The 14,931-nt window shown below is 49.7% G+C and overlaps 1 protein-coding gene across 2 annotated transcripts in view; it reads right to left on the minus strand.

The window, feature by feature from the left end:
- The window catches only part of SDK2 (sidekick cell adhesion molecule 2), a 313,739-nt gene that overhangs the window by 127,715 nt on the left and 171,093 nt on the right, over positions 1–14,931 (minus strand). For both annotated transcript variants that reach the window (XM_033182024.1, XM_033182023.1), the window contains exon 4: positions 397–544. In XM_033182024.1, the coding sequence (XP_033037915.1) occupies positions 397–544 (148 nt within the window). The remainder of the gene's footprint in view (positions 1–396; positions 545–14,931) is intronic.

A 14,931-nucleotide genomic window follows, 5' to 3' on the forward strand; every position in this document is an offset into this window, starting at 1 on the left:
CCAGGGCCGCCCGGCTGCCCAGGGGACGCCAGCCTCTCCAACAGCCCCTGGCGCCACTAGCCGGCGTCCTGGGCCTGTAACCACGGTGATCGCGCCTTCGTACGTGCCTGTTTGGGGTTTTTAAGTGCTCTGAAAAGCAGATTTATTCTCCAGCTGACGGTGAAGGCAACGCCCTGGGATTCCCCAGGAAGGCGATTGAGCGTGGGTTTCATGGTCCCAAGTCCTTGCATGTACATCCCAAGAAAGCCTCTGGGAGGTCCCCTACCTGGCTGTGTCCCACAGGAGCTGAAAGGAGCTTTTGCACAAATGCCCTCCTCCATTCAGGAGAGACTTTGGCCCCAAACCTCCTCGCCCAGGCCCCCCTCCCCTCCCGTCCCCCCAGAGTGGTGCACTCACATGCGGCTGCTAGGCGGGATCTTGCGGCCGTCCCGGAACCAGGTCACCTGTGGTCGGGGGAAGCTGGCGATGCGCGGGGCACGGATAACAGCTGCTTCTCCGTGGGAGACGCTCTGGTGCTTCTCGCCCTCCTCAAAGCTCCCCATGTCTGCAGCCGGGACAATGGCAGTAGGATCAGGGGCGGGAGGTCAGCCTTAGGGACTGCCCAGCTCCCAGGTTGGGAGTGGTGGCCATGGATGGAAAATTTGGGGCAGACAGGATGACCACAGGGAACGGGGACACCTTGCTCGGGCCACCCCATTCTCTGTCTCACCACTAGCACCCTGCCCTATGCTACTGTCTCTATCCACATCCCTATCTCCTTCAATCAGCCAATTCATCCAACCACGCTGAGAGGTTGATCATCATTTCACACGTTTTACAATGGAAAAAACTGCTCAAATGGGCTCAGAGAGGTTAGTTAACTTGTCTAAGGTCACCCAACTAGGAAGAGACAGAGTCAGAATTTGAACTCAGACCTCAAACCCTGGAGTCAGGCTATGTAGCCCCTCCTCCCCGGCCCTACAGTGTGGCCTTCAGCGCGGCAGGGGTTCCTGTGTGAGGTGAAGGGTAAGTTTCTGTGCCCTTTCAGGGAGAGAAGGGTGGGCATGCTGAAAGAATGGGGTCTTAGATGCTTGCAAATGGGGGCAGACAGCGTTTCTCTCCTGCGCCTTGGGTGTGTAGTGTGTAGTGTGTGAGTTTGTGTGTATGTGTGGACATAAACACCATATTGCTCTTTTAAAACATGCCAGCCCCTTGGCAGATAAGGAGGGGAGCATTCATCCTGGCTCTGTCAGCCAGGAGGTAAGCAGAGAGCAGAGGAGACACCGGTAGGAAATTCTTCAGCCAGCCTGCCTGCCTGCCAGGGTGAGACAAGCGGGTAGGGAGACTAATTCCAACAAAGAGGCTTGGAGTTAGGGTTTGGGAAGTGGTATTTGTGTCTCTACCACACCCCTGAAAATTAATGGACATCCTTGTTACTTCGAGTGTGGCCCATGGGCAGGTGCCTAGGCACCACACCTGGGCACCTGTCAGAAATGCAGTCTCAGGCCCCCAATCTGCTGGATCAGAAGCAGCATTTTAGCGAAACGCTTGGCAAGTGTGTCCATGTTCAACTGCGAGAAGCATATTATTTGTCTCAAACTTGACTCTGTGTCGGAACCACCTGTACAATTAAAAAATGCTGATGGGAGCCTCACTGCCAAAGCTTCTGATGTCACTGGTGTGGAGTGTGGGGATGGGAGACATCCCACATCATTACATCTTTCTCTGTCTCTCTCTCTTTCTTTCTTTCTCTCTCTCTCTCTTTCTTTTTCTTTCATCTTTCTTCCTTACTTTCCCTCCCTCCCTCCCTCCCTCCCTGCCTTCCTTCCTTCCTTCTTTCTTTCTTTCTTTTTTTTTTTTGATGGAGTCTTACTCTGTCACCCAGGCTGCAATCAGCCAAGTGCAATGGTGCGATCTCGGCTCACTGCAACCTCTGCCTCCCAGGTTCAAGTAATCCTCCTGTCTCAGCCTCCTGAGTAGCTGGGATTACAGGCACCTGCCGCCATGCCCAGCTACTTTTTGTATTTTTAGTAGAGACGGGGTTTCCCCATGTTGGCCAGGCTGGTCTTGAACTTCTGACATAAAGTGATCTGCCCGCCTCGGCCTCCCAAAGTGTTGGGATTACAGGCGTGAGGCACCGCGCCCGGCCTGCATCACCCGAAGCCATCACTAGGATGTGCCTCAATCTGTGCACAGAATTCCTACATGCAGAAAGGTTTCACACGGCTGACTTACAGGCCTTTGTTTCCCCATTGCCCAGCGGACCCCTCCCTAACCAAGGGGGCCGCATCCTAAGCCCCCCGGTCCCCTTCTACTGCATCGGGTGCTAGTTCTCAACTCCTCCAAGATCACTGACTCTTCTTCCTCTCCTTCTACCAGGAGTTCTCCAACCGGGCTGCACCTTAGAATCCTTGAGGGGCCTTTAATATTCCCAGAGGTGAGAATCTTTTGGGGTGTGTGGGCTGACCTCAGTATTTGCTTATTATTATTTTAGAGACAGGGTCTCGCTCTATCGTTCAGGCTGGAGTACAGTGGAGTGATCATGGCCCACTGCAGCTTCAACCCCTCGGGCTCAAGCAATCCTCCCACCTCAGCCTCCTGAGTAGCTGGGACTACAGGTGTGTACCACCATGCCTGGATAATTTTATCTTTAATAGAAATGAGGTCTTGCTATGTTGCCTAGGCTGGTCTGGAGCTCCCAAAGTGTTGGGATTATAGGCGTGAGCCACTGTGCCCAGAGCAGACCTGAGTATTTCTAAAGCAGTTCAGGTAGTTCCAACATGAGCCAAGGCTGAGTTGGGTGGGTCTCAGAATCTCCTGGGACTTGGCAAACTCACAAAGGTGCTGACCATTCTCCTTCCCTCCCAGGCATCCCCCAGGGCACAGAAAGGCCCTGCTTCAACCCATCTGACTCTCTGAGTACCTGATTCACTCTCTTGGTTTGCAGATGCTGCTGCACAATTGTTTGAGAATGCGGGTCTACAAGTTCATTTTCCAAAGCCCTAGTCTTGATTCTCTTTCCAGCCACGCTGGCCCCTTGGCGGCTTCACCTGGCCTAATGGTTTGACCACAGTCTTCCTGCAAATGACACTTGTGCCTTCTGCTCTGGCTCTGCCCTGATCTCTGAGATCCAATTTCCAACAGTCTATTGGGCATTTCTCCAAGGAGAGCCCTCCGTCACCTCCTTGCCAAGCTCTCCTTGCATCCTAAGTTCTGTTAAAATCTCCCCTCGGCTGTGCATGGTGGCTCACGCCTGTAATCCCAGCACTTTGGGTGGCTGAGGCAGGCAGATCATGAGGTCAGGAGTTCGAGACAACCCTGGCCAACATGGTGAAACCCTGTCTCTACTAATAATACAAAAATTAGCCGAGCATGGTGGCACATGCCTGTAATCCCAGCTACTCGGGAGGCTGAGGTAGGAGAATCCCTTGAACCCGGGAGGCAGAGGTTGTGGTGAGCAGTGAGCCGAGATCTGGCCATTGCACTCCAGCCTGGTGCAACAAGAGCGAAATTCCATCTTAGAGAAGACAAAAACTAAAGCAAAAAAACTCCCCTCATGCCCTGCAAACCCAATTACCTAAGCTCAAACCCCTGGAGCCTTTGGTGGCACTTTCCTTTCCCGCCCCCACCAAGCCTTTCGACTCCTCCTCTGGGCCATTACTGTAATTTACCAAGGGCCTTCTGGTTCCTCCAGCCTTGCCAATGGGCTGTCCCCTTACTCCAGCTGCACAGACTCTGGGCATGCCTCCCACCTCCAGATTCCCTCCTGTCCATCTTACACTGTTCTTGATTAGTTTTTCTCGGAGCCTCTGGGAACTCCTCACTGCCCTGGGAAAGTCTAAATTCCCTGGCCTTGACTCAAGGTTCTTCCCTAATCTGATCCCAACAACCTTTCTTGCCTTCATGCCCATACCATGTCCTGCCACCTCCCACCCTAAGGCCTGTATTTTGGCTGGGCCACTGCCTGGAATGCCACCAGAGCAAGCCAAGAGTCACCAAGGGACCATGATTCTACAATATCCTGGAAGGATATAGTCAATTAAGTGTTTCAAAAGATCAAATCTGCTGTTGGCTTCCTTGTTCTACACTTGGTAGGCAGTGTGTGTAATGGTAATGGCTTTGGAGTTTTTATACCTGACTTCAAATCCTAGTTCTGTTGTTCTGTTACTCATTAGCCATGATGCTGGGTAAATTTCTTTCTTTTTCTTTTTTCTTTCTGTAGAGACACAGTCTCGCTATGTTGCCCAGGCTGGTCATGAACTCCTGGCGTAAAGCTCTCACCTCGGTCTCCCAAAGCTTTGGGATTACAGGCATAAGCCACTGTGTCCAGCCAGGGCAAAACTCTTGACTTCATCAAGCCTTAATTTCCTCTTCTATAAAATGGAGTTAAGAAGGGCTCCTTCCTCATAGGTTATACTGTTTCATGAGATGATATGTGTATGTCAGGCTGTGTCTCTCCAAGGATGGCTGCGTCAATATTGCTACTATTCACATGCTCTTTTTACAGTGTGATGGACATTCCTCTCTCTGACAGATGGGGCATAGGTCCCTTCCCCTTGAATCTAGGGAGCCTGTGACGATTTGACCAGTAGAATGTGCAGGAAGTGATGCCGTGTGACTTTTGAGACTAGGTCATTGAAAGGATACAGCTGCCACCTGGCTCTCACTCTTCATACTCGCCCTTAGAATCCAGCCACCATGTTGTGAGGAAGCTCAATCTAGCTGAAGCAGATGTGGGAGCAGCCCACATAGAGAGGAACTGAGGTCCTCAGATGACAGCCAGCATCAACGCTGGACATGTGAACAAACAGGTGTGCCCTGAGAGGACTTCAGCCCCAGCCTTCAGCCCCAGACCGAGCCCCAGCTGAGGCCTCAGTCATCCCAGCATACAGTCAAGCTGCCCTTGCTATTCTCTGTCCAGATTCTAGAGTCACAGGATCTGTAAACATGATAAATGATTGCAGTATACTATTATGTTTTGGGGTAATTTGTTACATAGCCATAGAAACTAGAAGAGTAGAGAAAAATGTTAAAAAATTGTATCTAGGCCGGGCATGGTGGCTCAGGCCTGTAATCCCAGCACTTTGGGAGGCCGAGACAGGCGGATCACGAGGTCAGGAGATCGAGACCATCCTGGCTAACATGGTGAAAGCCCGTCTCTACTAAAAAATACAAAAACTAGCCGGGCAAGGTGGCGGGCGCCTGTAGTCCCAGCTACTCGGGAGGCTGAGGCAGGAGAATGGCGTAAACCTGGGAGGCGGAGCTTGCAGTGAGCTGAGATCTGGCCACTGCACTCCAGTCCGGGCGACAGAGCGAAACTCCGCCTCAAAAAAAAAAAAAAATTGTATCTAATATTTGTAGTGTTAAAATATTGGAAGCCTACACATTTTTCACAGTTTAGTTTAAACATCACCTCCTCAATGAAGTTTACCCAAAACCATTCAAATACAATTCAAAAACAGAGCGGTTAAGCACTTACCCTACCCTGAACTTCTTTCTAGGTAGATTTCCCATGCATTATCTCATTTAATCCTTACAATAACATGACAAGCTCAATTTAAATAAATATACATTTTTAGTTGTTTATTAATTTCCATTACTTGGCTCTGTCTATAAAAAAATTACATCAATGAATCACATTGATTTCAATTCTTAAAATAATTTTATCTACTTAAAAAACTTTTCACAGAACTCAGAAGATATATTTGAACAATTTAAAGCAATTTTATGGTAATAGTGTTTCTTTCTCCTCTCTAGTTTTATTAGCTCCATTTTGCCAGTGAGGAAATGAAGGCTCATGGAGATCGAGTGGCTTATGCAGCTGTGAGCACTGAGGGCCAGGCCCAGTCCATGTTCACCCTGGCCCTCCCCATGCTGTCCCTCCCTGCCTCCTTCCTGAGTTGCATCCTGCATTGCAATCCTGCATACACATTCTTTATCTCTTTCTATAGATGCTAGGCCTTGAGAAGCAGTCACATTCAGAAGCAAATCCCGACAAGACATCTGGGCCTGTGCCCTGCACACAGTACTTTGTAAATTCACTCAATGCATTCACCACTTCCCTGTGGAGCCCCTACTGTGGGCCAGGTAGGCTCTGGGGTAGGCACTGAAGAAAGACCTAATGCCTGCCCTCTTGGAGCTACCAGTCTGGTCAGGGAGAAAGTAATAAGTGAATCAACCCACAAGCAAACGTTTGGTGATGTCTATGACAACTGTTGAAAAGGATGGAATGAGGTTCTTCATGAGAGGAATAGCAGGAGGAACTACTTTAGACTGGGAGATAGGTGAGGCTTTCGTTAAGCTGAGTAGGTATTCCCTAGGGGTGTATATGGGAATGGGAGGGGAAGTGTGCGATGGCTCAGAGGTAGGAGAGAAGGGATTCACAGAGGAAATAAAAGAAGGCCAGTGGGGCAGTGCCATGGATTTGTTCAGTGGGCGGATGGATGTTTGGATGGATGGATGGAGGGATAGAAGGTTGTATGGGTGAAGGGGTGAATGGAGGAAAGAATGGAAGAATAGATGGAGGGATGGGTGGATGAATGGAGGAAGGGCAGAGGAATGGATGGTTGTATGTACATTTGTATAGTAGTATGGCTATTGTATGTATATATGCTTACATGTATGTCTGTATATTTGGATGGTGGGATGGATGGTGTGTTTGCATGTATGCATGTATGTTTATATGGTGGGATGGATGGTTGTGTGTAGCTATGTTTGTACATGTTTGTATGATGGGATGGATGGTTGTATGTTTACATGTGTGCATATATTATTGGTGGGATGGTTACATAGGTAAACATGCATGCACATGCTGTGGGATAATGGTCGCATGTATGTTTGTATGTATGCATGCATGTTTGTATGATGTGATAGATGGTTGCTTATGTGCATATTTACATGAATGTGTGCATGGATGGTGGGATGGATGGTTTATACATGATTGCATGCATGCATGTTTGGTGGGATGTATAGTTGTATGTATGTTTACATATATGTGTACATGTATAGTGGGATGGTTGTACGTATGTACAAGTGTCTATGGTGGGAGAATGGTTGTATGTACATTTACATGTATGTATATTTGTATGGTGGGATGCATGGTTGTGTGTTTATGTGCATGTGTGCACATGCGGTGGAATGTATGTATGTATGCATGTACATATGTTTTATGGTGGAATAGATGGTTGTATGCATGTATGTTTACATGTATGAATATATTTATGGTGGGATGTCCATATATGGATGCATTTGGTGGGATGGCTTATATATATGCATGTTTACACATATGCATGCATGCTTACATGTATGGATGCATGTGTGGTGGGATGATGGTTTTATATGTTTGTATGCATGCATGTTTGTATGGTGAGATGGGTGGTTGTGTGTATGCATGTTTACATATATATGCCTATATCATGGGACAAATGTATGTACATGTTTGCATGCATGTATGTATGTGTGGTGGAAGGAAGGTTGTATGTATGCATGTACATAAGTTTGCATGGTGAGGTGGATGGAAGCAGGCAGGGCACAGCTGGCCTTGGTCCAGGTTCTGCAGTTGCCCCTTCCCCCACTTCTCCACTCCAACATCTTCCCACCTCACTGTGGTTCTCAGGCCCCAAGGCCCCCACAGTCTTTCCATTGTAGTTGGTCCAATGTGCTTCTTGGATCTGCCCAGGGAGCTCCTTGTTGAGCAGGCCATGGGTGAATGTATCCATACATACATGTGTGTGTGTGTATGCCCCACCCACACAGCCATGTATGCACTGAACCACAGCAGCAAGAGGCTGCTAAGAGGGGGTCTGTTCAGCCAGACAGTGCAGGAGTGCAGGCTAGAGGCAAGAAGGGAGGGTGGAGACAATAATGGTGATGATGGAGGCTGAGGCCCCAGGATCCCCTGGGAAAACTCATTCACACTAAGGCAAAAACAGTTAAGGGCTTGCCACACTGACTCCCCGAGGTACCTGCTTGCTAATATGCCGTGTTATGCCCTGCAGGGCTGATCCAACATTCTCAAGAAATTCCCCTAAAAGCAAAGAAGTGCAGGCCTGGGGCACAGTAGAAGGTGCTAAAAATTATTCTGATGTCTTTGTCATATCTTAAAAGGCCTTGTAAAGTGTGCATTCCACTTCAGAATGTATTTCTTGCTTTTATGTGTTTATTTTAAAAACACTTTAAAATCATGAAATATGTCATGCATACAAAAGAGCAAATATAATTATATGTATAGTTTAAAGAAGAATAAAATAAACACTCCCACACTTACCTCCCAGCTGAAGGCCTAGAACACTAACAATACCTTTCCCCTACCCCAGATCTCCTCCGCTCCCCTGCACCAGGTGATTTTTCTCCTGAATATTGAGGCCATGTGGCTTTGCTTTCCTTTCACATTTCCTTTCCTAGAGCAACCTTAAACAATTTGTGGTCAGTGTAGTCTGTTTTTAAACATTTTACACCTGGGGTTATTCTGTATGTAGTCTTCTGTGATTTGCATTTTTGTGCAACATTTTTTCTGGAGAGGCTCCATCCTGGTCCTTGCCCTTCATTGAGTCATTTTCATGGCTGGATGGAATTCCATGGATCACGCTTGGTTTGCTTTTGGTGCTTTGCTTGTCCTGCCAAGAGCAGTCTCACAAAGGCTAAGAGAATCTCTAAACTCTGCGCCTAGAAATGGAATTGTGGGTTGCGGGGTTATACACACATTCATTTTACTAACAACGTTTGCATAAACTCCAATTGGTATCAATTTACCAACTTGACACCAGCAGACATGTGAGTTTCCACTAACACTTGGTGTTGTCAGACTCTGGTCTCTGCCAACCTGGTGGGCACGGAAAGGTACTCTGTTGTGGTTTCGTGTGTTGTTTATCATGGAAACAAAGCTGCTCACTTCAGCTCACTTCATGCCTCTGCCCCCAGTCACCCATGACTTCTCTCTCATTCTGAGTAGCATCGTGATATGGTTTGGATTTGTGACCCACCCAAATCTCACCTTGAATTGTAATAATCCCCATGTGTCACGGGTAGGACCAGGCAGAGATAATTGAATCATGGGAGTGGTTCCCCCATACCGTTCTCGTGATAGTGAGTTCTCACAAGATCTGATGATGAGTGGAAATTCCCCTGCACAAGCCCTCTTGCCTGCTGTTATGTAAGACGTGACGTTGCTCCTCATTCACCGTGAGAGGCGACGCCTCTCTAGACATGTGGAACTGTGAGTCAATTAAACCTCTTTCCTTATAAATTACCTAGTCTTGGGCATGTCTTTATCAGCAGCTTGAGAACAGACTAATAACACATCCAAAGCACTGACCACAGCTTGGAATGCTGGGATCTGTCCCCAAGGTGTCACCTTCCAGCCTTACTGTCTTCCACTTTCTGCTTCCCCACTCCACTTCAACTACCTGGCCTCAGACATCCACATGTACCTCAGGGCCTTTGCACCTGCTGTTCTGACCTGGAATGATCTCCTCCTCTGTCTGCATGGTTTACCCCCCACAACCTTCCTTTGAGACTCTATTCCATATCACCCCCTCCCAATGGCCATCCTCCACCATCATATCAAATAAGACCCATGTCCCATCCTCCAAACCTCTCGCCCAGCTTCATCTCTCCTGAGAACACTTTAGTTTTTGTCATGGACCTTATCTATAACCTATATATTATATATTCACCTTTTAAGTTTTGTTTCTCTTGCTACTTTCTTCGAGAGAAGAGATGTGTGTCTTGGGTTTGTCTCTCATTATGTCCCCACTGCCTGGAACAGTGCTTAGCATATGGGGGTGTGCAGCAATGATAATTGTCTCCTGAGTGATTTGAATACTCAGGTAACATGAGTGCTCCAGAAAGACATAATGATGTTATCAGGAACTGTCACCTGGCCCCTAAGCATCCTGCATTCAACACCCACACCTCAGATTGAAAATGAAGAGAAACAGGCATATGGGTGGCATTTTAGGATTACCCCTAGCCCACGTGACAGCAGGCTTTTTCCCCTCCAATTGTCTTTTGCAGGAGTGGCTGCCAAGCCGCCTGGTAGGAAGGAAGCTGGCCAGCCTCCCAGGATGGGGCAGGCGCTCTGCCCTGCTGTGGGTGGGTGTGTGCGTGGGTTTGGTGCTGGAGTGGATGGTTTCAAGTCTGAGCCCCACAGATGAGGGCTGGGGAGAGGGATCAGGAGGTCTCGCCCAGGTGAGAAGAACACAGAGATGCCCTCAGGACCTGGATGTGGTGAAACGCTGGCTCAAGGGTCTCTGTCGCCTCCGGAAGGCTCTCCCAACCCTCTCAACCATTCATCCCACATGCTGAATGCTGGAAATTTATGGTGACTTAAAAAATACAAAGAAGAGACTCCGGGTGGGGACAGGAAGGGGCCGGGGAGGGGAAAGATGTTTTATTGACTTCCTTTTAATTGCTGTAATTAAAAACATGTAAAGAATCCTTTTTTAACGACTTTGCCATTATCATTAGTGTTAGCACAGCTGCCTTATTAATTTCTCATTAGAACCCAATTCACAGTCCTCTTTGGGAAGGGGGCTGGGTGCCAGGGGTTGACCAGCCTGGCTCCACGATCTGGCTCCATGATCGGAGAACTGGCTGCTTAGGGCCCCAGAAGAAGTCCTTGTCACCCCAGGAGGCATGAACAGCCAAGGAGGGAGGGGCAGTTGGGAGAAGTGACCATACCCCACCCCCTCTCAGAACTGTGTGTCATCTGCGTGTGTGTAAGGAGACAGACGGATAGGCAGACAGGCAGCTGCAGCAGGCCTGAAGCGCAGAATCCTGGGAGGGCCTCAGGACCGGGGTAGGGAGAGGGGGCTAAAGTGCTGAGGGTGAAAGATTTAAGGAGGCACCCACTCTTGGGGTCATGCAAGTACGGGGTGAGCACTTGAGAATGAGCACCTCCTTAAACTGGGCACCCTCAGGGCCTGGTTTGCCCCAGCCTAGTCCAGCCCTGGAGAGCAGGAGTAGAGAGGGTGGCTGGGCGTGTATCTACTTAGGTAGACAGATTCAAGAAGGTTGTTTCTTCCAGGACCCCTTTCCTGGCTGACCTAAAGTCTATTTCTCCCTGAGTGCTGTCCAGTCTGGGAACCCGTCACAATGGTTTGTGTGTGTTGATTCGTTAATCCTTTCAATCACTCATGTAAGTAGGTACTCATAGTGGCATCCTTTTATACACAATGAAAACCAAAGGCACAGAGAAGTAACTTGCCTAAGGTTACTTGTGGGAGGAGAGTTGGGATTCAAACCCAGGGCTCGCCGCTGGGGCCATGGCTACACCCTGCCAGGCAGAAGAAGGTAGAGGGTGGAACTGCCAGCTGTGGAACGCGAACTGTGGGGTATTCTGCAACCTCTCTGAGCCCCTCTTTTGTTCCTCAAACGATTTGCCTTCTAACCTCTCAGACCTGTCTTGGGAGCCCACAGAAGAAAGACATTTACACAATGGCACAGCAGGATGGATTGTTCTGGAAGCTCCGAGGAAGCCCCCTTAGGCTCTGCATCAGCATGGGGCAGCTCTGGGCTTCTTTGGGGGGCAATTCTCTCCAAGCTGGGCCCCACGGGTCATGACCCTGAAGGTCACTTTAACCATATTAACATCAGAACTGAAACGATTTCATTTTACAGATGGGAAAACTGAGGCCCAGAGAGCGGAAGGGAGGTGCCCAAAGTTCCAAGCTAGTCAGTGCCTTGGTTGGGGCTAGAATCCACGCTTTCGGACTTCCATCCCCACGACATGCCATTATTTCAGGCACAAGGGCCATGCCGTTATTTCAGGCACAAGGGCCATGCCCAGCACACAGAAGAACCCTGGAGCTCTGTGTAGGTACTTTGCCTCTACTCACCCTGCTGAGAGCAAGGAAAACCATGTGACTGGTAAAGCCGACCCCACCCTACCCACTGGCGCTAGACATTCACCCTAGGTGGGAGACCATGTGCGTTTGCAGAGCCATTTGGATACGGATTATTACAGCCCAGGGCTGTCCCTGATTCTGTCTGAACTCTGACCCCAGCAGCTCACCCTCACCCTCATCCCACACACCCAATTTTGATGTTTCTCTTCTTGTCCTCAAGCAGCTGAGTGGGGCTGTTTTGGAATCAACCAGTCATGGGTTCAAATCCAGATTTTTCCGAACTATGTGACTTAGACAAGGTGTGTCACTAGGCTGAGCCTCAGTTTCCTCATCGGCAACATGGAGATGGGGACTTGTACTCTGCAGACTGGGATGAGAACCACTGTGCGCTTCCCAGCACAGCGACCCTCAGGACAAGCACTGTTGTGAGTGAGAATGGTTTTGCCAAGTGCTGTGTTTCCCTAGGCCCAGAATCCCGGGGAAGTGGGGCTGGGACAGAGGAGTCTTCAGCTTCTACAGCTGGAGAGGGAGGCCCCTCTGGGATGCGGCCAGTGTGTCCAGCAAGGGCATGCATGGCGGACATGTGCGTCTCTCCTTTCCATCCTGGCGGGGTGAAACCTTCCTTAGCTTGTCAGGAACTGCGTTCTTCTCGAGGGCTGGAAGGACTTTCTAGGGCTTCTCTAACTTCCTGGCTTTAGGGCCCAAAGGGCTGCGGACTGTGTTTCCCACTTTACAACATTATGGAGGAAACAGCTTCACACCTGCAAAGATGTGTGCAGTAGCAGAGCAGCTTCCCAACGCTGGTTTCAGGGAGCTGCAGCTGGTGGACAGGTGGAGGTTAACCTGGGTCTCTCTCTCTGCTCCCCCTTCAGCCACGCCAAGGTGTCCCATTCCTTTGCCAGGAGCCTTTCCCACATGTGCACAGCTTGGCAGCACAGCATGGCCCTGGTGGAACTCAGTGACATCCATGGTCTTAACCATGTCTGGGAGCACCTGGAGCTCTGGGGCTTTGAGGGGGCTGCCGGAACAGGGCAGGAATCCCACTGAGGTAGTGGAGGGGGCAGGGCCTGGCTGGCAGGATGGCACCAGGGAAGGTGCCAGCCTGCTGCATTTTGCTGGGACAGCATTTGCTGAAGGCTATTCTGCTCTGTGGCTGCTTCTCTACTTCCTTAAAGTGATCATATAGATTATTAATTGTAGCAGTCACTCCCACTGACACAGGGTGCACTGTGTGGGAGCTGCCTAGGCACTTTGGCACATATGAGCTCAATAAATCCTTCCAATGAGCCTAGGAGGTTGATATTAGTAATACATTTTATGGATGAAGAACCTGAGCTGGGGTGAGGCTCAGAGAGGTCCAGTCACTTCCCTGGGGTTACACAGCAATCCAAGACAGAGCAAGGATATGAATGTGGTCTGTCTGACTCCAAAGTCCTCCCTTTTTATTTATTTTATTTTATTTATTTATTTTTGAGATGGAATCTCATTCTGTCACCCAGGCTGGAGTGCAGTGGTGCAATCTCAGTTCACTGCAACCTCTGCCTCCCAGGTTCAAGCAATTCTCAGCCTCCTAAGTAGCTGGGACTACAGGCACATGCCAGCATACCCAGCTAATTTTTTGTGTTTTTGTTTTTGTTTTTTGGTATTTTTAGTAGAGACGGGGTTTCACCATGTTAGCCAGGATGGTCTCAATCTCCTGACCTTGTGATTTGCCTGCCTCGGCCTCCCAAAGTCCTAGGATTACAGGCGTGAGCCATTGTGCCTGGCCTTATTTTTATTTTTTATTTTTGAAATGGAGTCTCACTCTTTCACTCAGGCTGGAGTGCAGTGGTGTGATCTCAGCTTACTGCAACCTCTCCCTTCTGGGTTCATGCAATTCTCCCGCTTCAGCCTCCTGAGTAGCTGGGATTACAGGTGCACGCCACCATGCCCGGCTAATTTTTGTATTCTTAGTAGAGATGGGGTTTCACCATTTTGGCCAGGCTGGTCTCAAACTCCTGACCTTGTGATTCACCTGCCTTGGCCTCCCAAAGTGCCGGGATTACAGGCGTGAGCCACTGCACCTGGCCAGTCCACTCTTTTTATTAAGCCAAACTGCCTGTCATGGTGATGCGCCCCCAGCCTGCCAACACTGTAAGGCACCACCTGCAAAGCCCTTCCACTGTCGCCCTGGAGCTCAGCAACTCCCTGGGTCTCAGAAGCTCCCTCTTGAGTGAGGTCCCCATATGTCACTGCCACTGAGGGTCATCACTGCCAGCATCACCCAGTGTGGTCCAGGGCCCTTTGAACCTGCAGTGTGGGGAAGGGGAAGCTCAGGGTACCCCATCCCCAGGGTCTGTGCCTGAGCAGAAGTGTCAGGCAGGTGTCAGGGTGTCAGGCAGCACAAGTCCCCTTCCATCTGCTTCTCATGGCCTGGAAGTGCCCAGAGGGCAGGGCCCAGGTCTGTCTGAGCCCTTCTCTGCAGCACCCAGGAAATGCCAGGACCTTTGCCCGTGATCAGTGCTCTCTGCTTGCTTGCCCTGAAGATGGGCCTGGTCACACCCCTCCCCCAGTGTGAAGGCAGAAGGACACCTGTGGGTCCGGGGGAAGGGGCCACACACGGGTCTGGCCTGATGTGGAGGGAGTTCCCCCCACACTGGGTTTGTGCGTCTGTGGGAAGGAGTTTGCGTAAGGAGGAAGGTCAAGGAGCTGAGTCTGGGCTCAGGGATTCCTATCACAGCCAAGGAAAGAAGCATTTCAGCCGCAGAAACCCTGACCTCCCTTCCTTTCTCTCTTTGATTGGCAGAACCAACCCCGGGGAGGCTGTGTCATTTCATCTCGGGGGCTCTCAACTCCAGAAAGTTTCTACCGTCTCCTATGAGCCAAGGGCTTGGAACTTACCACCTACCCCCACCCCACGGCCTGGACTAAATGGCATCCTAGATGGCATTTGCAATTGTGCGCGCATGCACATGCACAGGTTCTGGCCCACACACCGGTAAACAAAGAGGCAGGTTACTCCAGACATGCACATCTGAACAGATAACCAATACGTGTACGTGCACACACTTGCACATACTCGAATGCACACACATGGATACATGCAATGCAAGGGCACACATTTGCA

Source organism: Trachypithecus francoisi, unplaced genomic scaffold, assembly GCF_009764315.1.
Source record: "Trachypithecus francoisi isolate TF-2019V2 unplaced genomic scaffold, Tfra_2.0 Lachesis_group20, whole genome shotgun sequence".
NCBI lineage: Eukaryota > Metazoa > Chordata > Mammalia > Primates > Cercopithecidae > Trachypithecus > Trachypithecus francoisi.